Source organism: Bemisia tabaci, chromosome 10 (genome assembly GCF_918797505.1).
Source record: "Bemisia tabaci chromosome 10, PGI_BMITA_v3".
NCBI lineage: Eukaryota > Metazoa > Arthropoda > Insecta > Hemiptera > Aleyrodidae > Bemisia > Bemisia tabaci.
In genome coordinates this window covers 27,546,757-27,574,744 of record NC_092802.1, presented here as the reverse complement: position 1 = coordinate 27,574,744, position 27,988 = coordinate 27,546,757, and the positions used below count along the sequence as shown (strand labels likewise).

Here is a 27,988-nt window from a genome sequence, read left to right as displayed (position 1 = left end):
AAAAGGTTTAATATCATGTTTATTGACTTGAAGAAAGGAGGAAAACAAGTTTGAGTGCATTTAAAAAAAAAAAATAATAAATGAGAAAGATTCGAACAAATCTGACGCACCTCTGCCACTAACAGGCTTCAAATACACAATGCAAAAAAATAATTTTGAAAAACTATTCACCTAAAGGAAACTTAAAAAAGACAAAACGGTTTCAAAACCAGATATTTATATTAAATTGTCTATGAAATGAGCCAAACAGCTTGAATGAGACTTGAGTGATAAACCTTGTACTTTATTAGTCAGAGATGCTTCTTATATCTGTGCAAATTGACAATTCAAAAAGCTGTGATTATTGTATCCAATAACTAGTAATAATGCCAAGAATTGAGATCATTTACATGTACTTTTGACAATATTGCCTAATGATTCTCAAACTTGTTTTGAACGACTCAAAATACTTGAAAAAGCATTAAGAAGGGTACTCAGAGTTAGGTCATCTTGACTCAGGAGATCAACAAAAAAATTCTAATACTTCGTAAAAATCTATTTCGAATATTTAAAACAGATTTAGTAGGTAACAGTTAATGACAAAGGGTTGAAAAGTGTGAGAAAAGATGACTTAGGTTGTCAGTTTCTTCATCTCAAATTATAATGATTTTCCCTAACTTTCAGGGTCAGAAGCTTGATCAAAATCCAAATTATAGAAAGTATGTAGGTATATCCTGTCAACAAGGCAAGAAAAATTTTCTGGTCATGCTGAATATTTCAATATTTAAAAAAACGCATCTTCAGCCCATGTCCAACGAGTCCATATTTTTGACCAAAGGAAAAAACATGATCCAGTTGGGTGCATCCAAATAAGGTGCGTTGGTGATAGACAACGGAGATTTTTTCATAGGATTACCCGCAGAGTTAGACATTATAAAACTGAGGCCTAAAACTGTCACAAGACTGAAACGGCGGCCCAATGGTCAAATTCAACGCATTTTTCGCATTATGTGTAATTATGTCTGACAATTACAATAACCCTTTTTGGTGGCTTCATGTATGCTTTGTAAAATAAATGAAAAAAAAGGAGCACGGCTTAGAGGAACTTGTAGCCTCCTTTAAGTTGAAACGATTGTGTGGATTCTATCCAGGCAACTGTGCTAAAAAGTGGTTTCTTCGCAGCAAGTGTTTGCAAGAATTGTCAGGAGTGCTGGTTAAGTTAATCAACTGTCTGTCTGTCTGTCTTGTTGCAGGAGGTGTGAGATGTGCAATCCCAAAAGCTCTTTGATTGGCTCCTTGCCACTGCTCTCGGATTGGTTCTTAGTATTTTCGGCCCTATTCACTTTGTAGATGGCTTCGGTTCTTTTTGCAATGTCACAACTACTTTCGTTTATTCGAGCCCTTTTTGTGTTTTGTCTGTCATTTTCTTCAATACAAAAGTATAATAATGTATCGCTCACTCAGTGGAAACACTTGAAAAATGTATTGCGATATCTTAAAGGCACCCTTGATTTCTCTTTAATTTTTGAAAAAGGACAGTCAGTTCCCCCACTAGGTAGTGAGTTATTTTGACTCAGACTTTGCAAATGATATTACAGACCGTAAGAGTGTCACAGGTTTTCTTGTAAAACACTATGGTAATAATGTGTTCTGGCAATCGAAAAAGCAAAGTATTGTCACATTGTCAAGCACTGAAGTGGAGTATGTTGTGCTTAGTAAAAGTGTATGAGAACTTAAATTTTTAAATCAACTAATAAATGAAATATTAAATCAAGATTTAACACCTGTGATTTATCATGATAATCAAAATAGTATTATTATTGCCAAAAATCTTGAGACTAAAGGTTCCTAACACGTAGATGTCAAGTTTCACTTTGTTCGTGAAGAAATATTAATAAGACAGCTTATTGTTAAATATATTCCGTCAAATGAACAGGTAGCAGATATATTCACCAAAAGCTTGAATCAGAAATTGTTTACAAAATTTTTGTCCGATATCTCTGTCAAGCGCTATCAAATTTTCCTTTTTGTCTTGAAACTTTCACTGTCATCCTGTCTCCCCATAAGGCTATTGATGTACACTGTTCCATCTTTTTCTGATCTGACGACCGTGTTCAGTATCCAGAATTCGAGTTCTCTTATCTTTACAGGATGGATCCTTAATTTAACTGTGGTTAACAAGTGTTAGTTGTCTTTTCATCCGTGATATAGAATTTTTCAGTGTATTAGTTTAGCAATCTAGTTAGTTATGTCTCTTGTGCATAAATTTGGTGCTATTGAAAACCTTTTTTTTTCTGCAAGTTGATAAAATGGTTAAGTGCTATTCCAAACGCTCCACCCTCTTCTAAAAGAAAGAATGCAAGAATCTGTTCGCTTCATTTCTCCAAAGGAGATTATAAAGTTATTTTAAACCTTCAAAAAATCGTTGAATGATGATGCAGTTCCGAAGGCAGGATTATGTTGCCAGTCATTCAATAACAGCAGGTTAATAAAATGGTTAAGTGCAATTCCAAATGCTCTACCCTCTCCTAAAGGAGAAAATGCTAGAATTTGTTCCCTTCACTTCTTCAAAGGAAATTATAAGGTTTTTCTTTTTAACCTTTAAAAAATCGTTGAATGATGATGCAATTCTGAAGGCAGGATTGTGATGCCAGCCATTCAATAACTCTGTGTAAAACACATCATTGAGCGGTCAATCATCAGAGTTTATCTCACCTTTGGGCACATCTTTTTTTTCTCCTTTTTCTCCTTCTCCTCATATTAACAAGGACACACTCCATCACATAAATCTGGTGCTATTGAAAACTTTTTTTTTCTGCAAGTTAATAAAATGGTTAAGTGCTATTCCAAACGCTCCACCCTCTTCTAAAAGAAAGAATGCAAGAATCTGTTCCCTTCACTTCTTCAAAGGAAATTATAAGGTTTTTCTTTTTAACCTTTAAAAAATCGTTGAATGATGATGCAATTCTGAAGGCAGGATTGTGATGCCAGCCATTCAATAACTCTGTGTAAAACACATCATTGAGCGGTCAATCATCAGAGTTTATCTCACCTTTGGGCACATCTTTTTTTTCTCCTTTTTCTCCTTCTCCTCATATTAACAAGGACACACTCCATCAATTATGATAAACTGTGAACATAATCAATCCATTTTCTTTTATTTTTCTGTATTCTTATCTCAAAGGAAGGTAATGCAAATTACAATCCTAATTCTGAAAGATAACGCAACACAGGGCAGTATTTTTAATTTCCAAAATAATTTTTTGTGATCTAAAATAATTGTATACCAATTGCTTTATTGCCTGGTAGCTATTAAAAGGTGATAAAAGGTCTGGCTTCAAGTACATAGTACGTAAAATGCCTGGTATAAGCATGGAAAAACTGAAAGCAGGAGTTTTCGATGGACCCCAAATTAGAACGCTCATGAAAGATTCAAATTTCACCGGCTCTTTAAACACAATTGAGTGTAAGGCCTGGACTTCATTTGTCCAAGTTGTTAAGAACTTTCTTGGTAAACACAAGGCTGACAACTATGCTACGCTTGTGAAAGATATGCTCACTAATTTTCAAAAACTTGGTTGCAATATGAGCATCAAAGTTCATTACTTACACAGCTGCTTGGATCGTTTTCCGGACAACCTCAATGATCTGAGCGAGGAGCAAGGTGAAAGACGGCTGCAAAAGAATCGCCTCAGCCTTCAATCAACAAACTACTATAGTCTGTTTCACGTAAGCTGATACTTTTTATTCGGCATTAAAATCCGTAAATGGCAACGCATCAGTCCCGAACGCGGTGACCTGACCGCTCGCCGGCCACCCTCTTTTGTTCAGCGACGAGAGGCCGGCAACCCGTCCATTGTGAGGGTAGGAACAATGGGCACCCTTTATCCCTCCTTAATGAGCCCTAGTACCGGACCCGGACCCAATTTTCTTTCTCGTTGAAAAATTAAACTTTTAGCGTGAAAATTCAGGTCCAGCGGGAAATTTTGATGAAAATGAACTAAAATTTCATCCGATTTTCTTAATTTTTACCCGATATACGGCATTTGTGGTTGACCGCGATTTGGGAACCCTTCATCCCTCCTTAATGAGCCCAAGTGCTGTATATCGGGTAAAAATTAAGATAATCGGGTGAAATTTAAGTTCATTTTCATCAAAATTTCCCGCTGGACCTGAATTTTCACGCTAAAAGTTTAATTTTTCAACGAGAAAGAAAATTGGGTCCGGGTACTAGGGCTCATTAAGGAGGGATGAAGGGTGCCCATTGTTCCTACCCTCACAATGGACGGGTTGCCGGCCTCTCGTCGCTGAACAAAAGAGGGTGGCCGGCGAGCGGTCAGGTCACCGCGTTCGGGACTGATGCGTTGCCATTTACGGATTTTAATGCCGAATAAAAAGTATCAGCTTACGTGAAACAAACTATAGATACTAAACTACTACATAATTCATCGCATACCAGCCTAGACCTAAACGACCTCTAAATCCTAACATCATCGATTTGCATAGATCTAAGAAGAAGGAAAGAACTAATCTACCTGGTAAACTGCTACGGACCTCCTAAATATAAAGGCAAATTTGAGGCACCAATTTACCAGCAATTAAGAAATGTTTTCTTAAGTCAATACCATGATGACATGTGCGAAGTTTTAAAAACAGACTCTAGTGAACAACAACTCAATTATGGCAATCAATTAGGTCTCCACTTATCAAAATGTATAAACTGTACGTATCAAAATGTACTGTATGAACAGTACCCATCCTTGTTCAATACGAAAGATCCAAATTACACCAGTAAACCGAGTCTCGATTCCCTGAAGCTAAAACCATTCCTGGTACTTGAAGTTTCCGAGCAGTGGGAATTCTTGATACAGTGGACGGAAGTATACCAAAGCATCGTCTGAAGGAAGACTTATCCAACGCGAAAGATGTTCAAAACTGGAAAAGGTCTGATGCAACAGCTCAACGGGTCATAACAAACACAATGGACAAAACCATTCTGGTGCACTTGATGAACTGCCAAACAGCAAAGGAGATGTGGAACATTATAAAGGAGTTATACGAGAGGGACACCGAGGAACAGCGTTGTGTCCTCCTCGGTGTATTTTGAGCCACTTACAGACTTATATTGGAACCAAAAGAATTGAGTGCTGACGGAAAATTTACATTGGTTTTTAACTATACGACCGAAGACCCTACATTGGTTAAGATGTCACAAGTTTGCAACTGAATTTCTTGGAGCGTCAATGTATTAAAGCCCTAATGAATTTCTGCTCTATCTTTGTTTTTGCATAGATGCCTTATAAATGCTGTGTACCAAACTGTAACAGCAACTACAAGTCCCAACTTAACGCAACCTCAAGTACGGCTGTAAACCATGTAACAGTTTTCAAATTTCCGAAAGGCGACTTGGGCAAAGAATGGGCCAAAGCTATTTCTCGTCAAGACTGGGCACCTACTAGTTCCTCCGTTGTGTGCTCAAAGCACTTTTTGGATGAAGAGTTGGAATTGACGAAAGTGATTGTTGACAAAAATAAAATACGTAGGGAAGTCCCCAAAGAGCGACCATCTTACAAGCCAGGCGCAATCCCTAGGATATTTCCTAACTGTCCGAAGTACCTGAATGTCACGAAGGAGAAAGAAAGGTCTGATCCTTCCGTGAGGAAAGATAAGTTTGTAGAACAGCATAACTTAGCTCAGGAGCAATGGTTGCAGGAAGATATCATCCCTAATGCGACAGAGTTTCGTAAAAAATTGAAGCAGTTTCATACTCAGCTGATGAGTAAATGGCACCTCACAGAATGCGAAAAAAAAGTAATTTTTTACAAACTTGACTTTTCCGCTGATGTTCCGCAATTTGAGGTCAGTGTAACTGTTCATGAAGATTTATCTACGCAGGTATGCTTTGGTACAGCTCTGCTACTGAAATCAGAACTTGGGTGGATATTAAACACCAACTGTACACTGGAGCGCTGGTCACAGCTGGAGAACATATTGAGCAGATATGGTTCCCCATCTTTCACATACAGCAGTAGCTGTAAAGACTCGATTTTGCAACTGGCTGAGAGATTGAAAGACATTATTGAAGATGATGTGCAGCATGAAGTTGAATTACACAGTAAAATTTTGTTCCTCATTGAGCAAATCAAACTTTGCTTCATGGAGAAGAAAGAATACTCATCAAATGCTATTCTATCAGCATTCCTCTTATATGAGCAATCCTCATCTGCGTACCGGGTTGTGAGGGAAAATTTATTGATTCTTCCTCATCCAAAGTACCTTGATCAGTTAACGAGGAGATGTCAGATATCTGCAGCGGAAGAGTCTGAAAATGAGCATTTTTTAGAGATCATTGTGAGCAGGCTGACAGACCTGCAGAACGAGGTCATACTGCAGCTGGATGAAATCTATGTTAAGCCTCAACTGATGTACATTTCAGGTACAATACGAGGAGCTGCAGATAATGTAGATACAACTGTTGCCAGAACTGTCCAAACCTTCTTGATGTCATCTACTTTCGGGTGTATGAAAGAAGTCGTTGCTCTATACCCCATAAAACGTCTGACAGGGCAACAGCTGGCAAATTATTCCCGTAAAGTAATTGCATTACTAAAGAGACATGGCTTAAGTGTAATAGTGTTGATCTCAGACGACAATAGGATGAACCAAAATATGTTCGAAGAACTGAAGCCTTTTCTTGAGGAAAATGGCATAAAAGCCATGTATGATCCAGTTCATATTCTAAAAAATCTGCGAAACAATCTGCTCAATAAAAGAGCTTTCATGATCCCTGCATTTCAAGATTTTCCAGATCCTAGCAAATTTCAAGACGGTGAGGAAGTGTTTGGAGTTATGTTTGAAGATCTGATACGTTATATCAAAAAGAGGCTGACCAACTGCTGAAGCAAGCTCCAAAATTGACTTACAAAGCGTTGTTTCCTAGCAATTTGGAGCGTCAAAAAGTTTCTCTAGCTATGAAGATTTTTGATGATACAACAATCGCTGCTTTGAAAAATAATAAAGGGTAATTATATGCTTAAATGAACCTCAACATGTTTTTTTTTTTTTTCTTGAAACATTTAATGATGTACATTTTTGGACTCCTCAATGTGTCTAGTTTTCGGAAATATACGGGTTTCGCCTTTTTTTTTCGTTTTTCTTTGAATTTTGACGTGTTTTGTAACCCTTTCAATCAGTCTGAACTTTCTGTGAAAGCAGTGTCATGTTGGCAGCACTTTTTACAGCTGTTCCCGCCACTAAAAAATTTGAGGTTATGTTTACATTCATTCAACAAGTGATAACGAGTGCTCAGCCTGCAAAAGTTGGAACTTCTTACAAGTAAGTACTGTTCTTTTTTATGTTGTTTGGAAACTTGTTGATGGTGACACCCGTAACGCAGGAAGGACATTTTTTTAGTGTAGCTCTTTGAATTTTCAATATTTTCAGTTGATTTTTTTATTTCAATGTCTAAGTGACATGTTGGACATCAGGGTATTTTTTTCCAATTTTTATCAGTTAGGAATATTTAAAAAAAAACGTTACGGGTGTCACGCGTTACGGGTGTCACCAATGTGAGGACTCATTGACACAGAGGATATTGCCCCACTTTTCCCTGTTTTCTTGTGAGAAATACCTGTCAATGATTACACACAGATACTTGTTGTTGTCAGGATGATAACGTAGGAGTATCAGTGCCTCTAATTCATCAATATTTCAGTTTTTAAACGGATAAACAGGCAAATTCTTACCTAGATTTTCTTATTTCTTTCCAGATAAACAGAATGCCAGTTTTTAAAAACAGAACAGCTAAGTTCAGACAAAAACTGAAAGGTGATGCGGCTGCATACCAAGAATATTTACAGAAAGAAAGAAATAGAGATAAATTAAGAAGGCAGAAGAAAAAATTGAAACTAGCCGCTGACACAAAAGCTCGCAAGGAGGATCGGAGAAAGGCTACGGACAGGATGCGACTTCACCGCCGACGGAAGATTGAAGCTGCTGCTGCGGAATCATGTAAGGTTACAAGTCCACCTATGTTAGGCTCATACTCATGTGTACAAACTCTCGGCAAAGCAGTTCGAAGAATCAGAAAAACCCTACCTGACAGTCCCCGCAAAAAAGCTGCGGCTGTTAGAAAGTTAATTTTTGATGAATTTTCTCCAAAGGCAAGAAAGATGATTCTTAGCACTAAAGAAGTTAAAGCCAAAACTTCTTTGCCTAAGGACACAGAGCAAAAAGTGATTCAATTCTACATTAACGATAAATACTCATGGCAGGCCCCAGGCCTAAAAGACACCATATCCGTCAAAAACCCTGCAACAGGAAAACGTACCAAGATTGCCAAGCGATACTTGATAATGTCAATTTCAGAGCTCTACGAACATTTTCGTGTGGCCTATCCAAACAATTCTTTGGGAATAGCAACATTTTTCAGACTAAGACCAACGCATGTTCTACCAAGTAGAAAGACACCACATAATGTGTGTACTTGTATTTACCATGAAAATTTTCAGTACATTATTGATTGCTTAGCACGAAACATTCCAGACTTTCCATCCAGGGGCAGCCACTTAATGGAAAAAGTATGTTGTGACAAAGACAATGAAACCTGCATGAGAAATAATTGTAATCTATGCCACTCTGTAGGAGTTTTAATCAAAACAGAGATTTCCGCTGGGACTATGGTCAAGTTCCGCCAGTGGATGAAGGGAGACGATAAACGCTTAACTCTTGTAGAGATCGAAAAATCGCTCCCAGAAGTTATTCGAATTCTTCAAGACAAGCTGAACCAGTTTAAGACACATTATTTCACCAATAATGTGCAGTCACAACGCTTTCGAGAAAGTAAAGAAAATATATCTTCTGATTCAGCAGTGATGCAAGTTGATTTTTCGGAAAAGTATGCCCTTAAACATCAAGATGAGGCACAGTCAGCATACTTTAATCAGGGACAAGTGGTAATTTTTACTAGCGTTGTTTGGATGAAGAACAAAAAATTTTGCTTCGCTGTTTTATCTGACTGCAAAAAACAGGACAAATTTGCTGCTTGTTACTTCATGAAATTAATTTTTGAGTTCCTGAAAAATAGTCAGCCAGCTCTTAAAAATGTGGAAAATTTTAGCGACGGGGCATCATCTCAATTCAAGAACAGGTTTACACTATCTAACGCCGTTTATGCTCATGAGGATTTTCAGCTTAACTTGACCTGGCAGTTCAATGCGACAAGCCATGGCAAAGGAGCGGTGGATGGTGTTGGCGCTGTGCTTAAAGAGTTTCTCTGGTCTGCTGTGAGATCCAGGAAAGTGCTTTTACCAGATGCTAAGAGCTGTCATGAATATGCTACTGAGCATTTACAGGGGATCACAACTTTTTATGCTCCAAAAGAGGAAATTGCAGTTTATCAGAAATTCCTGGAAGCAAGGTGGGGAAGAGTAAATGCAATCTCTAAAATTAAGCAAATGCATTTTTTCAAACCCAGTAGTAATAATTCTTTGACCACAAAGTATTCTCATCAGTCACTTGCTACCGCAGAGCACAAGGTTGTACGAAATAAAGCAGTGCAAGAAAAACTGAATGTAGACGATGTTTACACCGACTCGGAAGAAGAAATTTCTCTTGTACAACCGGTACAATTGGTTGCCGGACCATCAAAGATGCCTGGGGATGTCGAAGCAAATCTTAAGAATAGATTAACTGAAGCACATGAGATTAGTTACAATAATTTAAAGAAAGGTACTTATGTTCTCGTTGAAATTTCCTCACAGCACAAAAAAAATTCAAATGTTTATCGTTACGTTGGAATTTGTCAAGAGATAGACGAGGAAGAAGATGAAGTTAAAATCTTATTCTTAAGAACTGCTAGAGATCACCAATCCAAGATTTTTAAGATTTCAGATGAAATTTCCTTCGTGCCTTTTGATGCTGTCAAATGCATTTTAGAAGATCCTAAGCTGGTTCAAAGAGGAGACAGATTCTATTACGAATTTAAAACTAGTATTCAAGTTTTTGAGAAACCTCACTAATTTTTTTGAACATTTTTTGCGAGACTTGTTTTTTGTTTTGCTATTATTATTTTTTTAAGAAAAATGTGATAAAACTGTTTTGTTTTTTCTCATAGACTTATTACTTTTTGTTACACTATTATTGATTAGTTAGAAAACATTTTTTAGGTTACATTTTTCTCATATGTTTAAGAAATTAATTGTTTCCTTCTTAAAATTCTTTAAAAGACAAAATTTAAGACGTGCTATTATTCTAGTTATTGATTCCAAAGTGACCAGAAAGTCAAATTATGAAAGCCAAACTGAGTTTTTCCAGAAAAGCTCTACGGTGCTCACGTACAATGCAACTTGTCGTGCAAAATTTGTTCAATTTTTTCTGACTAGTATGTAAGTGAATTTTTTTCTTTTACTTTGTTTCTGGTTTAATTCCTTTTCACTTCAAGGATCTCAAAGAAATATGCTCTGTATTAATTTCAGTTTCTAGATACTTTTGAACCTGATACAAAGTTCATGTTCAATTTGATATTTTCTTTAGAATTTAGGCGATTTGTTTCCTATTCTCTCTCTTTGTAGTTTTGATCTCAAATACTCTTGTCCTAATTGCTCAATACATACTCAGGAGACAATATCCTTAAATGTGTACTTAATTTTAAGAATACCTTAACTAAATATTTTTCTAAGACTTATTTTTCATTTGTTTTCCTAATAAATAAGATATTTGTTCCTTTCTATTAAAGATTTTAATCTATTCTTATGAAAACTATAATCCCTCAATAAATGATAATAACACAAAAACCATGCTCTCATGGTTTCTGTGTTATTAAATTCCCTGAAGGTCTTGAATTCTGTAAAGTTAGGATAAATTTTAAATCAAATTCCAAGCCGATGGCTCCTATCAGGCATTCTTGTGACACCCGTAACACTGTTTTTGCTTTACTCCTTAAGTAGGAGTGTCAAAAAATGAAACTGTCATTATAAATCAATAATACATTATCTCTTAAACACATTCCTTTGATTAAAAATGTTATACTATGATTTTTGAAAACAATAGAGGGAAAATAAGTTATTACATAAATCGAGACTCATCTTCTAGTAAAATTTGCTATTATGACTAACTTATTTCACCTTACCTAACTAAATTCAAAGATGATAAATGCAACAGGACCAAAAAAGTTTCAATTTTTTTATTCAAAAGTGCTTTAATTTGAATGTGAACATACAGGGAACTTCGGTGACACCCGTAACGTGACACCCGTAACACAAACTTTTGTGATTTTCATGACAATGGAAAGCAAAAAATGGAAAACAAAGCATATGGGGTTAAAGCACATATCCTTGGCTTCAACATATATTTTCCAGATTTTTATCTTAATACAAAATTCGCAGAGTTTTAACTTTACTTGCAGTGAGGAAAAAGTCACTTCCAAAAACTGTGACACCCGTAACACCCCTTTTTGTGGGTTTTTCTCAGGAACTAAATGGAGGAAAAACAAGTTCTTGTATACTTTAAGAATCTACAACTAAAGCTCTTTCTCCCTGTGCTATTGGTTTGTCTCCTAAACTTCTAAAAAGTATTAATAAACTTGTTCAAAGTCGTACGACCGTGACACCCGTAACGGTATAATTACCCTAAAGCAGAAGAGGGAACAATTCTTTTTCTTGATCTTGTTCGGAAATGGATTACAATCTTTAATATTAAAAATCCACTCCATGGTATAAAATCAAGAAACCCACTAGCTAAGCCATTTACCTCTGAAAATGATGAGCAGCTTGACCAATTTTCTTACCATCGACACATATAAAGCTGTTCTTCAGACAACAAGGACAATGATCGATATAATCAAAATTTACATCCGCAAACCAAATGTCGAGTATATTTTACCCGGGAAGTTTCAGACTGACAACACTGAGCATCGTTTCAGCAACTAACGACAACTTTGTGGAGGGAACTACAATGTATCCGTCCAACAGATTCTGGAAGCAGAGAAGAAGATAAGGATGAAATCGCTGCTAGGAACAAAGTCTGCTCAGTATGGGAAGATACAATTTCGTATCCAAAATATAAAAGAATTGTGTCCTCAGTCCGAACTCGAAAATGTCAATCCGAATTGCGCCGTTGAGATGTTTGACAGTATTTTGGATCACTATGATGAAAATGATGTTTCAATAGATAAATCTGCATTACTCTTCACAGGTGGTTACGCTGCTTTTCAGGTAGCAAATCAAATAGATTGTGACCTATGCAGAGGATTTCTACGAACTGAAGACACCAAAGATAATTACTTTCAAATTCTGAACAGAGGCGGGCTCACAATTCCTTCAATGCAAACTGAAATCGTCGCACAACATGCCCACACTATCTTACACCTGCTAAGGAGCGAAAATTATGAAACTGCCTTCTTGCGAGCAACCAACCAGAAGCAAATTTTAATGAAATTAACAAGAGATGTCCTGCTGCTAGACGGAAACTTTTCTGAAGACAATGTTTGCACGTGCAAGAGATCACATTTTGATTTAATCGACAAGTTACTCCCCATTTTTGCAAATATTCTGCTGAAGAATTATGTGAAGGAGCATAACGACTTGGCAGCTCGAGGCAAGTACCAAGGCAAGAAGCGAAAAGCAGATACTTTAAAAGATTAATGCATCACTTTCCATTTCTTTTGTTGGCTTTAAATTATTGTTCTTAAAACTTAACACACCTCATGATTTTAAATTTTCCTTGTCCTTGTTTCAGTGTCCCTTTGCTTTGATACTTGACATAACATAAGTAACTAAATTCTCAGTTTCAATTTTTCGATTTCCTTGCTAATGACTTTTTTAAATCTTTTAGTTTTAACTTTAGATGCAGCTTTAATTCAACAAACACCAAAGAGAAAATCAATTTAAAGTTTCTTATATTCCATCTCATGCAATTGCACTTTTCCACAAAGCACACAGAATTTCAGTTTGCCTCGTAGATTTGTAAATAGTTGTCCATAACTTTGTGAGTAACATACATTTATCATTCACATTTCTGCGCTCAATGAGTAAAGTAAATACGTACGCTTCTAATTGCTTCTTTGCTAGTTGCTTTGGGTACACTAGCAACCCGCTAACCAGCTGCACTCCTCAACAACGGAGAATGGGCAGCGACAATTTCAGGTACAGACACTTAACTCTACTCTTCATCCCTAAATTTCATCATCAAATTACAGGCATGTTTACAACCTATGTGGACGGTTATCAAAAGTTAGTTCACTCGCTACTTTATGCATACCTACATTTAGGGTAATGATTGACAGAGCAGAAAAATTGCACTGCTCTTATTCATAAATCAATCAGCATGTGCCTGAAGAGTATTCTCAGAATAATTCATCTACTTACGATAGTATTTAATGAAAGTTACTTGAAAGCAAGAGTTACATGCAGAAAATACTTGAAAATTAAATGACACTCGCTCATGTCCCCCAACCCAATGCTGCTAAACTAAGGGAAACTAAGGTATATTATTTGCTTGGACCCCCCTCAAAAAGGTGTCAAACAGGTTTTACACGATTCTCATCACTAATAATTCCATTTATTTGTTTCTTGCAGGTGAGCTACTCGTTATCAACTCACAACTAACCAAAAAATTTGAAATTTTGATAAGGCGCTCAACAACAGAATCTCCACCGTACACCGGCCTTCTACACGGAGTGGCTCGCGGTGTTGCCAAATTCAGTATTCTAGCCTGTAAGATGTATAGGCCGTGTGTTGGCCAATTGAAATTGCAGTTGCCCAAATGAAACATAATTCAAGTTCTGTTGGAAGTACAGGACATTTTCGATGGTTATGTGGCAAAAGCCAAACCATGTAAGCAGATTTTGGCAAAATCACTCTTCAACTCAATGCCCTTCAAAACTTGCCGTGTGGTAATATATTCTGACTTGATTGATAAAAATGAAAAGTTGAAACCTACATATTTTGGTTGTCTTGGATTGCAAAACTACTCTGCCAATTATTTTTACTGTTTTTTGTTTCAAAATACATCCATCGGTCAATGGTTACGTATTCTCCTAAACTGCACTCTTAAAATCCCCATTTCTATCCTCTGTTTTTTTTCCATCATTGCTGGTCCTTGTTTTAGGTCTTAAACAGCCAATGCCAAGGAAACGGCAAGTTGATAGTGCTCGAGTGGTCACTTGGAGCGAGGAACTCAAAAAGAAGAACAGAACTATGAACAGACTCAGAATGCAAGTTAAGAGATCGAAACATCCAAAGTCAGCCTCTCTCTCTCTGCAAGAGGTTTCATTGCTGCAGCCAGACTGCATTTGAAGCCAACCATGCAAATTCTACTTGAAGCACAACTAAAGTTGAGCTCCTGCAAGATGAAAAGAATATGAGATGGAGACAGGAAATGAAGGATTTTACACTAAGTTTAATGTATCATAGCCCTAGGAAATGATAGTGCTCGAGTGGTCACTTGGAGCGAGGAACTTAAAAGGAGAACAGAACTATGAACAGACTCAGAATGCAAGTTAAGAGATCGAAACATCCAAAGTCAGCCTCTCTCTCTCTGCAAGAGAGATCATTGCTGCAGCCAGACTGCATTTGAAGCCAACCATGCAAATTCTACTTGAAGCGCAACTGAAGTTGAGCTCCTGCAAGATGAAAAGAATGAGATGGAGACAGGAAATGAAGGATTTTACACTAAGTTTAATGTATCATGGCCCTAGGAAATGATAGTGATCGAGTGGTCGCTTGGAGCAAGGAACTTAAAAGAAGAACAGAACTATGAACAGACTCAGAATGCAAGTTAAGAGATCGAAACATCCAAAGTCAGCCTCTCTCTCTGCAAGAGAAATCATTGCTGCAGCCAGACTGCATTTGAAGCCAACCATGCAAATTCTACTTGAAACGCAACCTAAGTTGAGCTCTTGCAAGAAGAAAAGAATGAGATGGAGTCAAGAAATGAAGGATTGTACACCAAGTTTGACGTATCATGACCATAGGTGTTATAAATTTTCATAAAAGTTGATCCCTTTGCCAAGCATCTCAACAATAAATCAGGATTATCTTGTGTATTACATATTAAACCTGGTATTCGTGAGCATGTTAAATTAGGATTGAAAGAAAATGTTACAATCTGGTTTGAAAATAGGAAAATCTGCACATTAGTAATCAATGGAATGTCAATCAAGAGACACTTGGAGTATGATAGCAGAAGAAATTTTGTCAGTGGCAGGGGCACCCATTATTCTAGATCACGCTAAAATTTTTTGCATGCAATTGTGGAAGCCCTTGCTGATTTTGCAGAAGCGCAAGATTTGAACATTGGGCCTTATGGAATTAAGTCATCCTAATTAGTGGTAGATATTCATTCATAGCTACAGGGCTAAGTAACAAAGCTCCGTGAAGTTACGCAAAAAATTACCATTTTGCGCTGGAGTTTGCATTGCTCTCGGTTACACTTTTTCTCTCCCTGACCAATTTCATATCCTTGACTTTCCTTGGTTGCTGGATACCATATGCTTTCACTGATTGATAATATCTTACATTATTTTCTCTTTTTGTTGAGAAGTTGAAGAGGTGAGACATAGAAAAAAGAAAAACTGAAAAGAGACGTACTCATTATAGCAAAAGTACATACAATAGTTAGCACCTCAGGCACCATCAGCAGGTAAGAACAGTGCGTGTGAAGATCATCACCAGATAAATACGCTGTTTGTCTTGGATGGGAATGCACTATGCGTCCAGCCTAACATTATCGATTGAATTTGTCTTGGAATTCAAACAGAGCTTCTTCAGTCTGCGTTGTACAAGATTCTGGCGTACCACTTTGTTCTGACACCAGCAGATGAGTTATCACTAATTTGTCCTGGCTCTGAAATTACAGAAATGGTCATCAGCTATCACATAAAAAGGATAAAATTGAAAATAGTTTTATAATGTAAATAAGAGCTGAGTAAAGCAAGAGTTGAAACTTTAAAACATTGCTTAAAAATGTTACAAGTTCCCCCAAAAATGTCTTCAGTTCTCATCCCAAAGTTTAAAATTTTCCATGAAATTCCTTTGAAGCAGTAAAGAACTTTATACACCCCCTGCGCATGACTAGAAAGCAAATACTTTAGCAGGTTTGCCATCCTATGTGAGAACTCAAGTATTAAAATAGTAATTTTATAGACAGAAGCAATGGCAACCCTGCTGACGTATTCAGCTTTTTGTGCATGAAGAGCTTAACTAAATGTGAAGATGGACTCTCATACAAAGTCAGGGTGCTCCTTTCGGACTGCCTTGATGTAGAGATATTTTTTTGTGCTTGAAAGTCAATTTTAGAGACAATTAGCGGCAGTATCGTTTTTCTATCAAACTTTCAATTTGAATAACAAAATTGCAAGTCCCCACAGCATGTAAAAATTCCGTTGAAAACTTCAGAAAAATGAATAAAAGTATACCTGTGGGTAGGAGGAAAACCACTCAACAGCTTGGAAAACCCATGTTGCTCCGGAAGACAATTTAGTTGCAGTTCATGGTTGGTACATAATTATCATAGTATGCTTGACAAGTCTGGTAAGAATACCTATAATCATAACCAAAAAAAATTGAGTTGCAGGTTTGAGTCGCTAGTACTTAGAAAAAAAAACTTGCCAGACAAAAAGTTTGAAAAACAAGATGGCAATACCCAGGTGTATTTTCTTCTCCGGGTTGATTGAGATGGATAGATAGATTGCTTAATTGAGAGTTAAAATGGAGAAAGTACAATTTTTTTAAACATTCCCACATCGGCTTGGCTAGTGTTGTGGAACAATTTCTAATGGCAAATAATATACAGAGTGTCCCAAAAGTCCGGTCCACCCCTTTTAAAATTTTACCTAATTCTTAGTTTGAGACGAAACTTTGGGGATGTAAGCTACTTTTGGGGCCCCCCGAAATTTTAGGGGTTCCCCACAGGCAGGACAGCAAACCTTAACCCATTTTTTAAAATGGTAATACTTACCCCCTTGTGATACTTCTCAATTAGGAGAAGATAAAAAAAGAAAATTTTTGGCGCAAACCGCAAGTCTTAGGTAAACTTTTAGAAGGGGTGGACCGGACTCTTGGGACATCTTGTAGTTCTCTAAGTATGTAACTAAGTACTTAAGTGTAGAGTGAATTTTATCCTTTGACAGTATCTAAAGAGGATAACTGCCTTTAACAGGGAGCCACCTCAGCCAAATGTTTAGAAAGCTTTTAAAAAAAGGGCATTGAATCTTTAAAATATGTGCAGCTAATCAAATCGGTTCTGTCTCTCACTGATACACTTTATCAGCAAATCGCGGAAAAACCAAAGTTCCTCTAAATTTTCAGGTTTGTCAGGATACTAAAAGCCTTGAATATTGAGTACCTGTCAAGAAAAAAAACAAAATGAGAAATGAATAGGAGTATAAAATGAGTCCAATTGTAAAATTTTGCGCCCACCAGAATGTAAACAGAAGGTAAAAAAGTAAACCAACCAACATCGTGTTATCCAAGGATTGCTGTACTCTTCCGCATCCTTCAATTGACTGGAAAGATAACTTTGAACAGCTCATAACTGGGCAGGCCTTATCTTGGTGCTTGTGCAACTGACTGGTCATACTTGAACTCCCATGAATTCTTCAGGTTCATGAACGAAACTTTGCTACCCTTTCGACTTCCCTTCTTTGAATTTTTTTCCAACAGAGACCACCATCTTGAACACTGCCGGCAGGACTCTGTGCCTTGTCCTCCACTGAAGAGCGAAGTAGGTTGCATCTTTCCCAGAGACATAGGTCTGAAATAAACATGCAAATATTAGTTACTCTGATCCACAAAAATGCAGCTAAGTCCATTACACGAGTGCAGAGACTTCTTCACCATGCAATCGGGTGTGCAAATGGATAGGCCTCAAACATTACCTTTGCAAATAATAGAGGCTGCGAAACAGTTACAATCTGAGTCACCACCAGCCATCAAAACTCAAGAGTAAAAAGTTATAACCTCACGCCCATCACAAGACATGAATTTTCGAGAGAGCCAGAAGTGCCTTTTGATCCGTTATTCATCAATTGGTTCAAGAGAGGTCTTTAAATATCTTCAGGGTAGACAAATCACCACAAAACTCAGCTGTGGTTAGTTACCACCTTAGAAAGAGCAGTTTGATAGGTAAGAAATGCCATGCTATAGAAACGCAGTAAGCTTAATTACTAAGATGCCAGGATTAAAAGTAAAGCAGTATAGGTTGTGCCGCACCATGGTCCACATTGAAATAAAGACCTTGAATCAAATTCTACTATAGCTACTACTGCACTCTGCAGCTCTGAGGCCATTGCAGTGAAAAATATTGTCGAAGACTTCTGCAACTAGACTACTTATACGGTTGACATCTCAGTCTCAGATTGGGATTCTAGTGGGTGCTTCACCATTTTCAGTGACCCTCTGTGACTTTGGAGGCTTGGTCAACCTGCAACTTTATATGATACCTAATGAGCGACAAAGTGGAAATTAAATGGCTGGGAATGAGATCGAGTACTTGACTAGTTTCAATGAAACAGGGGTAAAGGGATAGATATCAAAGATATCATACTGAGCGAGATTCAGGAATGAAGCTCGCAGAAAATTAAAGTGATAGACTCACCAGATAATTTACCATGCTCTTGGCTTAACAGCAAAAGGAAATGAGAAGATATAATACTGTTGAGAAAATGCACGATTGGCGATTGCACATGTACTTACGGTGCAACTGTATAAAAATAATTTGTAAAACCATAACATAACCAACATGGCCGCACGATGCAGTGTGCAGTGTGCAGTTACTGTACTGTTGCACATTGCTGCAATGTTGCCGCTTTGCTTCGAATGGAACTTCGTTGAAGCTTTAAACTTCAAATCATCCTCGAACTTTGTATTATATTCAAGGAATAATTAAGTTCGCGTTGATAAAATTTTATTCAAATTAGTTTGCAGTGTATAATAGAACCGATAAATGCCGCGAAATGGATTTTCCCTTGATTACCTGATTCATAAAAACGCGGGGAATTTCATTGATGTATTCCAGTGTTGTCGGTCGTCGTTCACCCTCCATTTTCTGACTGACGTAACGGCAACTTTCAGAAAATGCGCGTAAAATAAAACGCTGAGGGCCACTTTTGTTCATTTTAAAGCATATCGTAAACTTTTGATGTCTTAATCTTAAAAACTTTCCAGAATTGAAGTGCACTCCAATCAGTTTTCGATTGTATGAAGTTCGGCAACACCAGCCCAACTCCCGGGAATTCGTCATCATGGAGAAATTTTGCGAAATCCCGATTGCACCAAACTCCGTGTGAGGTTTGTTTACGTCAGGGTATTCGCAAGTTTACTAGTATGTTCATCGCGATCGAACTTTCTCCCTTACGTCCGGTCGGCCTCAAACGCTTTTCCTTTTCTCAAGTGCCCTTTACGCAGGGCCGCTTGTCGTAGGGCAGTAATTTTTGACCTATTTTCCCGACCGCTTTTCTGGAATCATGGGAAACGGCGTGAAGAATTCAATCGATCCAGACCCAGTTACTGGGCATCCTCCTCACTACTTCCACGAAATGCCCCACGAAGATGAGGAGCGGCTGGAAAAGTTGTTCAACTCCCTGGATTTAGACGGGAAAGGTAAAATTGATATCCACGACTTGTCCGAGGCCCTCAAGAAAGCTGGTCTGCACCACGGATACGCTGAGGTAAGAGAGTCCTCATTTACGCATACCGTCTGTCATCCCCACTGGATGGTTCGATAGATTCCTAAACTTTCCCGATTTAGAGTGCATATGTAATCTGGAGGCAAGCAGATTTTCTGGCTTGTCATTGAGAAACAGTGGCTGAATAATACAGATTTTTTGCTCCTTGGTTTTTTTGAGGAATTGGGTTTTGAGGTTATGTTGTGACTGACGATATCTGAGCATGAATTTCCAGCCATCCCATGCAATCATTGAGCATTGAAATGCCTACTCTGACGTTGAGGAAATTTTGTAGAATGACCTACTTTCTGTCACTAAAGGTACCGTGGGTGCATCATGGTTAGGCCTCAGCATATGCACAAACAACACTTTCACATAGTACGTTGACAGTTTTTAAATCAAATGACAATCTGCATTGCATACATGTTTAGTTAATTGCAAGGCAGTGCATAACTATTAAACAATGCTACCCATGCAGAGTATCAGATTGCCCCAGAAGCTAGTTTTTCAAATCTAGGCAGTCATTCAAAGAACAGCCCTTCAAACCTAGGATGCGTCAGTGTTTTGCGTGGTCGTCAGCAATTCTATGTTAGTTGACACATACACTGACCCTCCAATATACAATGGTGTTTGGTAAAGTTTGCTTTGCCTTTTAAAAATATGTCATACTTTTTATCATGAATTTTATAGCTTTCAGCTCAAAATTTAATTACTTAAAAACTGCCCTCATTTTCTATTTTAGAGTAGGTTATAGAAGGAATTGATGTGGTATCAGGTGAATTACTATCAATTAGAAGTATGTTCAGTTTTAATTTAATTCCTTTTTACATTTTAGTCTTTTAAGTTCACTGATTTAAAACTCTTAAAATTTCATATTTGCCTTCCTCTAATGTACTACTTTTGAGCAGTTGTGATAGTGTATTGCTTTCATTTTTCAGAAATTCCTCAGGCATTCGGATACAAATAAAAGTGGAGATATATCCTTAGCTGAGTTCATTCATTATGTAAAGGAGCACGAGAAAAATTTACGCTTGGGATTCTCTCATCTAGATAAAAATAGAGATGGTGAGTATCTTTCTTTCAACAGGATGGATTGTAAAAGATCATTGGTATATATTTCAGTACTATAAATGCTATGAAAAGTTTAATGATCTGTACCACTTTGTTAATTTATTTTAACAAGGGGGTACAAACTTGAAACATACATTAATAAGCCATATCAGGCAAAGCAAGACCCTGTCCGCCAGGCCAACAGGACAAAACAAATCAAAATTTGAAATAAAACAAAACCGAACAAGTAGAGTGTTGGTAACAACTGAATAAAAAAAAACAAATACTTCTCAGAGGCCAAAAACCACCCCCCCCCCCCCAACAAAAAAAAAAAATTCTATAAAGTAGAGTAGAATAGACAAATCAGTCTATTCTGGGTCAGAACTATGAATTTTTTAACATAAATCATCAAACAAATGGGTCATAGGGAGCTGCAAAATCTCCCTGATAACTACCATATCGACGGTGAAACTACCAAACCACGTATCTCGGTTTGCGACGTTGCAGACTTCCTGTCATACTTTATTTTTTAAATGAAAAACTACTTAACATCCAGTCTTGAAAATTTCTGTGATTTTTCCTCTTTGTGCGGAGAAAATTCTGTGAAAATTTCAAGGAATGATATTGATTTGGTCTACTTCAAAAAAATAAAATGTGAGCGTAGATTTTTAAACACCGCAAATGAGATACGTGGTTTGGTAGTTTCACCGTCGATATGTAGCTTAACAACCCTATTAAGAGCTTCCTAGCAAGCACTACCATAAAGTCTAATACCATTCTACATCGAAGCTTTGAAAAGGGCTAAGAAATAGTCCTTAAGAGTCAACCCTCTGCATGTGACGCTGACTAAAAAAGGTCAATGTGACCCTCCAAAACCAATCAACTACACAATCCACTCTACATGATGTTGCCATGAGAAGTGACAGTCAATAATAATCCCCAAGTATTTTGCACTACTGCAGACATTGAGAGGTGAGCACCCACTTTCAATTCTAGAACAGCCATGCTCATGTAAAACTAGCCTTGAGAAATGTAATTCAGCCATACTACCCTTGGTCAAGATAGACACACACACTGTCTTATGAGAGTTGGGATGTTTATTGCTTATTTATGGGTTTGTTTAATCACTATCTATGGAATTTTTAAAAATGTGGAAGAGACCCCTAATAATCTCATGTTTGTTCTCCCAACTAATTTTATTTTCCATTCTAATTATTTTATTTTTTTTTATTATGATGAGGGTTCTTGTTCTGAGAAATGTTCTAAATAAAATTGATAAGTAATGAAATCATTATCAACAATTAATGTATTAACTGCAGCACTTAGCAGTTCTCACTTTAAATTGTTCTCTTCTGATCCGCAGGGAAAATCGATTTAGAGGAGTTAGTCAAAGCTTTTTCAGAATTAGGCGTGGAAATAGATCACAATGAAGCTAGAAAACTGCTCCAAAGGTATGTCCCAGATGGATTTGATCTTCCATCATGCACATTTTTTTTTATGTTAAGCATATAGTTTAAAAAGTTTACTAATTTTCTGATGAATTCACAGTTTTGATAGGCAATTTTTTTTTTGCCTCAATTGAAATTGAGCAATGAATTTGCTTGTTTCAAATCTATTTCAGTAAGTAATGATAGGGGAGGAGTATCTCAGAAATAGCATTTTGACGCTGAAGGAATAATGGGTCAGTCATATTACTCGCAGAATTGAGTTTTGATGTTTGAAGCCTACTCATTTGCAAAGAATAATAAAATCTGATCAAACATCATGTTTCTACATCCAATGTTAACGGAGGTATTCCTCATCATAAGAAACGGTGTATGATACAAATGCGAATTAAAAGTTAAGAAAATATGACTGAAAATTCGAGGAAAGTACTGCATGTCTACCCGATTATCGCTTCAAGGACTTAAAATTAAGGAAATGCCAACAAGTAGTGTTCAAAATTTCATCCAAAAAGGGAAGAAAAAAAGTAAGTTTCTCAATTTACGTAGGGTGATTTTATTTGTGCACTCCTGGTTCTCATCTCGATTTTACTGTAAATCATCTCATAAGCATATGAAAATGACCTGTTTTGTAATCTCGTAAGTTTTTTAAGTTTTGCTACACAACGTAGAATACTTTTTTTCACGTCTTCGATCGATCACTTACTATCTTCTTACTCTTTTTTCTCAGCTATCACAGCCTATTCACATTTCTCACAACTTTTGTCCTTCGTTCTACACATCTAGCCTCATGTCAACCGTTGATCTGCTTCATTATTCTATATTGTCACTTTCTTTTGTCATATTTTTAGTTTATCTCCATACTTCTTCTTTAACACTTCTGTCTCCTTTTTTCTGAGGGGGGGGGGGGGGGGAGGCAAAACAATTAAAGTTTTATTTTTATAAAAAGTAAAAAATGCACTGCCTCTGTGGTTCCACACATAGAGTTTGTTTGTTTGAGGATCTCCAAGTAAGTACGTAGGTATTCTTTTAAAGGAAAGTAAATTAGTCTCAGGAGAGTATATTCCCTAGTCCCCTAGTTGTAATTGTTTTTTAAGGTGAAATCTTCCTAAAGGAATTATACTCTCAGGCAAAGGCTCAAATATGTTTAAGTTTGATTAAGGACTAAAATATAAAAAAAAAATGTTAAGAGACCACATGAAATTGGATGAAAAACAATTTAGCTTCTTCTCTTTAAGTATTATATGGATAACTTTTGAGAAATAATCAACTCCAGAGATTAGAATTCTTACAATACATCATGCCTCTAGACAAGGTATGTATTAAAACTTTCTGCAACATGTCTTCTCTTCAAAATTTCACATGGAAAACAGATCACGCAACTGGAAACCTATAAATCCACCCCGAAACAAGATACTTAAATGTGTTTACTTTTTACCCTAAAGTTGTATGACAAAAATACGAAGTGTGTCATCTGTGTAATCTGATGATTTTTGTGAAAAATACTCATCAATATTTTGTTCAGGAGTTGATTCCAGAACTTCTCATCAAAGAAATCACCCTCTATGTAAGATTTTGAAAAGAAAACATGTGATGTTTTTTCCTTCGTTAAAACCTTGCAAAGTGGCCCTTTATCAAGACTTATCAGTTATCCCTGTATAATTACACTTTAAGATCAATTTTTGTAAAGTGAATGACATTTGGAGGCATTAAAGTAGCTTATGATGCAAGTTGTAGCTCTTAAGATCTCACCTGGAATCCGCTCTTGTACTATCCAAAAAATTCCTTTAGTCTAGTTCGCTTCTCTCTCTACTTTCAATTTCATCACAGTTTTTATCTTTTTGTTTTTTTGTAAATTTTCTGTTTTTCTCTCATTTCTTCTTTTCGCTTTTGTGTTGCTTTTCTGTATTTTTTGCACTGTAGACTTTTTCTCCTTATTTTTTTCAAATAAATGATAAAATTGTGCTTCAGTACAAGAAAAGGACCTTCATCTTTAAGGGTGTGACAGCCAGGGAATATCAGGAAATGTCAGGAAAGTCGGGGAAAACCTGGAAATGTTTGGCAAAATGACAAAAGTGTCAGGGAAAAATTGTTGAGTGCCTTTGTTTGCTTTCTAGAATGGGTTTGACGTTTTGAAAAACAAAGTTTGCCTGAAAACTAAGTCAAATTATGTCTTTTCAACCAGCTGGCATATCTTTAATTGTCAAGGATTTTTATCTAAATGTATCAGGGAAAAGTCAGGGCATTTAATTTTACAAATTTTGTGGCAACACTGAAAAAAAGACCCTCATGTTGGGCAGAGTCGGTAAATTCAAGCATTTTCTATTTTGATCCTAATAAAGATTAGGGTGCTTTCTTTGTACTATAACACAATTTTGTTTTCTCCTTCATTTCTGTCCTCTCTTTTTCGCCCTCTTTGACTTCTCTTCTTCACATTTTCTTAGCTGTAAGAGTTTCTTTCAGCAGTTGAGTCCATTTTTTTTTTTTCTACTAATATTTCAAGAAAAACATTTTTTTAAGATGCTCAGTTCTCTGTGTTAAAATAGAAAGTCAAACGGATAAAAATTGTAACTTATATATTAATATAATTAAGAGAGATACATATTTGAGGCTCTCCGAAGCAGAAAATATGGCAGTTTCACAAGAGTTGTTTTATTCTTTTTTTCACCTACGATACTTCAATTGAATGAATATCATATATTACCAGGAGTGCAAAAAATGTCCCATCTCCTCACCTGAGGATTGGTGTAAACTTAATGCTTAGTTTGCATTTTGAAGTATCCCTCAGGTGCTAATAATATTCTTTTTACATATTTTTGTGGGTGATCTTATCAAAAATTCGGGAAAGAATAGAGAATTATGTTGGAAACTGTGAGAAAATCAAAGAATATTAATCAAAATGTTGAGGAAATTTAGCCAAGGAGGAAAAATGACTGATCGTAACTAATGGTCAGCGTATTGGAATTTTCTCGAATTTTAATTGTTCTCTAGGGATGATTTCCGGTCAGTGTTCATAGAATTTATAACTTCATTGACATGTAAAGCATTAAAAAATTTGAATATTGCGTTCTGAATATGTTCAAACATTTCTGGCATTTAGAATCTCAATGAACAGACTTATGTCGTTTGAAATGGAAGTAATGCTCAAATATAAATTCGAATTCAAAAATCAAGCTGATTTGTTTTAATGGAAATTATCATGCGTCTTCAATTTTGCAAATGTAGATGGAGTGGATAGTCTGGACGGAGTTAATTTTTTAATTAGCAGCCAACATTTTTACCCATTTTCCTCTCATAAGGAATCTGATCTCAAACAACCTGTTTCTTTTGAAAATTACCTCTTTGAGTTGATCGCCCTAAAAAAACATGACCTTTGAGCTGGAATGACCTATCGTCCTTTTTTTCCAGAATAGAAGCACCGTCACAAGAAATGAGGAAAAATGGCAAAATAGCATGTGTGCTTTTAGTTTCAAAGGTGTGAAGTAAAAAGAAGAAAAAAAATTCTTGTCAGTTGTAACAAGGATGGTAATTATGTCGCAACGCAATAGCAATTTCTAAAATCCGTGTCTGTCTAAGAAGTATAACGAAGTTCAATCTAGTCAGAGATGTGCGTGTCTGCACGTGTTTTTCAATTTGATATTTCTCAACTATTTTTAGGATGGACAAAGATGGAAGTCTGGAGATCAGCTTCAACGAATGGAGGGACTACCTCCTGTATGCTCCAACAACAGATATTCGGGATCTCATCAATTACTGGCGGCATTCAACAGTGAGTAGTTTTAATTTATGTTTCTTTTCCTCGTGACATCATGTCTAGTCCATTTGTAGAGGTAGAGCTATTATTATAATTGTGCATTGTGCACCGTGTTTTGTTTTACTGTCGTTGCAGCTACTCAAAGATCAGTCGCTCAGAAACTTTAACCTGTGTAGGCCTTGGTTAGACCTCTCACAAGTTTTACTCTTGTTGGAAATTGCATCCTCTTGAAATTGTATTGGAAAGGTTTTTCAAGGTGGATTAGAGTATTTTGAGGTCTTAAAAGGTCAAGTAAAACGTCAAATGTTCTGCCAAATATGTTTTAATAAAGGGAAGAGGAGAGAACTGGAGTAAGATTCCTCTCTTAGCACATCCTGTAAAAAGGCACTCGTAACTGTACCAAATTTTAAACAGTCACAAACAGTTTTTATTTTCAACAGCTAGTAATCTTAAAAAATGACACCTCTCATTTTAGACTTGTTTAGTATCCACTTCATATTCTTTTCTGGTGGTTGAATGGAAAAAATGTTTCCTTTACTGAGTTTTGACTTCAAGTTCATTAGGGGTTGGAGAAAAAACCAAAAAATTGAATATTTATGACTTACATTTAGATGAGCAGGCCATCCCTCTTGAAGTGTGATTGATCATTCACTTCTGAACAGTGACTAATTTTAAGAATATCTAGTAGCTTGTTATCTTCAACGATTGCATCAGCCTCAACTTATCATTACTACATACGATGAAATAGGCCACTAGAAGGTCCAACAAGGAACTGTGTGAAGATTTCACTTATTCTCTTCTCTTTTAATGAATACTTCCGTGTTTCATTTAATGAAGTCGTGAGGCTTGAGAATTGAGCTTGATCTTAGTCATGTGAAGTTTCGAATCCTTTTCATTCTATCGGGTCTCTTAGGTTTAATTTAGTTTGATCAGCACAGAATGTTTCATTGTTTTTCACCTCCAAAGTGTTGTTAGTGGTCAAATTTTAATTTTTGTGTGGGTGTAAAAATTTTCTCAACCATGTTTGGATTATTTTTTCTTGTAAGTAAACACATTTGCTTTTCATTTCCACCATATAATGATTTTAACGAAGCTCAAATCATACGGCAAGTGCGTACATTTCGTTTAATCATGACGATTAGGCCTTTGAAGATTCTTTTGAAACTACTTTTACAGCACCTTGATGATGCTGCCATCTAGTAGCTGTTGCTATGATTACAGTTCGGGTTGTCATCGATGGATTAATTTTTGTTGACCGGTTATCAAGCATTTCGTTTCTCTTTTTTGAAAGAGGTTACCAGGTGCTGCTATTTTAGAGATTTTAAATTATATTCAATCGGTATCCAACTGAGTGTGGCTGGATTACACTGTGCGGCGGGCCCAATGAGATGGCTGGAAAAAGCACCGATGCCTTTTTACGCCATTTCCAACTTTTATTTCGTTGCTCCCCTCATGCACTGCCGTGCTAGGAATAACGTCGTATGAATCTTCATGCGTTGCCAAATTTCCTTTGATAAAACACGAATCTCCTGGTAAATTTATGAATATTTTCCTCTCGATTTTTCAGATAATTTTGTACGCAATTTCACCTAAAGCTCCTGAGAATTTCACAGTATTATATTCATAACTTTCCCCAAAAATGAACATTTTATCGAAGGAAATGTGGCAACTCTCGAATGTTCATACGGCGTTCTTCCCTAGCAGTGTAGGGCATGTTTATTTCCACTTGCGTCCCGGAAAGCATAGTTACACGGAGATGCAGTGTTCGAAACTCATCTTTGAGTTTCAGGAGCCATGTGGCTCATCAAGCTCGATTTTTAGGGGCCAAATTGACTTTTTGCCTAAATATCACGGCGCATTCAGTGAAAAGTCAGACGCAAGATGTTTTAGTCACAGAACAAGTAGCTGTAACTTGGGAGAAATTTCGAAAAATCACCGAACAGAAAAATTAGAATTTTTTCTGGGCGGAGAGGGGGGGGGGGCAATTTTTAGGGGCCACGTTGGCGCAGAGCCTTCATTCTTTAGGCGTCGTGATCGATTTTTTAGGCGGATCTGGCGCGTTGGCGCCTGTGAGTTCCGAACACCGACGGAGAACAGGAC

The 27,988-nt window shown here is 36.8% G+C and overlaps 3 protein-coding genes and 1 long non-coding RNA gene across 10 annotated transcripts in view; 3 read left to right on the top strand and 1 right to left on the bottom strand.

The window, feature by feature from the left end:
• Position 1: 1 nt before the first annotated feature.
• LOC140225706 (uncharacterized) lies at positions 2 to 26,929 on the bottom strand. Of its 7 annotated transcripts, none has more exons than XR_011900676.1 (5): positions 18,574 to 18,741; positions 17,432 to 17,730; positions 16,394 to 16,518; positions 15,567 to 15,822; positions 2 to 3,109 (listed from the first exon to the last, which is right to left on the bottom strand). It is a non-coding gene; the product is annotated as an uncharacterized lncRNA (long non-coding RNA). The 7 variants fall into 7 exon arrangements; XR_011900678.1 differs by having other exon boundaries at positions 15,589 to 15,822; XR_011900675.1 differs by lacking the exon at positions 2 to 3,109 and adding an exon at positions 11,147 to 11,951.
• On the top strand, positions 4,386 to 6,879 carry LOC140225705 (uncharacterized). Its single transcript, XM_072305414.1, has one exon. It carries the CDS (start codon positions 5,272 to 5,274, stop codon positions 6,877 to 6,879), a length of 1,608 nt encoding a protein of 535 aa, XP_072161515.1. The 5' UTR covers positions 4,386 to 5,271.
• LOC140225704 (uncharacterized) lies at positions 7,204 to 10,991 on the top strand. Its single transcript, XM_072305413.1, has 2 exons — positions 7,204 to 7,314; positions 7,749 to 10,991. The coding sequence occupies exon 2, from the start codon at positions 7,758 to 7,760 to the stop codon at positions 9,996 to 9,998; it is 2,241 nt and encodes a 746-aa protein (XP_072161514.1). The 5' UTR covers positions 7,204 to 7,314; positions 7,749 to 7,757; the 3' UTR covers positions 9,999 to 10,991.
• Positions 19,242 to 27,988, top strand: part of LOC109044503 (Short Calcium-binding Mitochondrial Carrier) — a 68,305-nt gene continuing 59,558 nt past the window's right edge. The window contains 4 exon segments of the mRNA XM_019062258.2: positions 19,242 to 19,645; positions 20,581 to 20,707; positions 22,056 to 22,143; positions 25,792 to 25,903. Of these exon segments, the coding sequence (XP_018917803.2) occupies positions 19,442 to 19,645; positions 20,581 to 20,707; positions 22,056 to 22,143; positions 25,792 to 25,903 (531 nt within the window). The 5' untranslated portion in view covers positions 19,242 to 19,441.

Bases quoted from the DNA above. Each gene is read 5' to 3' on its own strand.
- LOC140225705 (XM_072305414.1), top strand. From the start codon at position 5,272: ATGCCTTATAAATGCTGTGTACCAAACTGTAACAGCAACTACAAGTCC.
- LOC140225704 (XM_072305413.1), top strand. From the start codon at position 7,758: ATGCCAGTTTTTAAAAACAGAACAGCTAAGTTCAGACAAAAACTGAAA.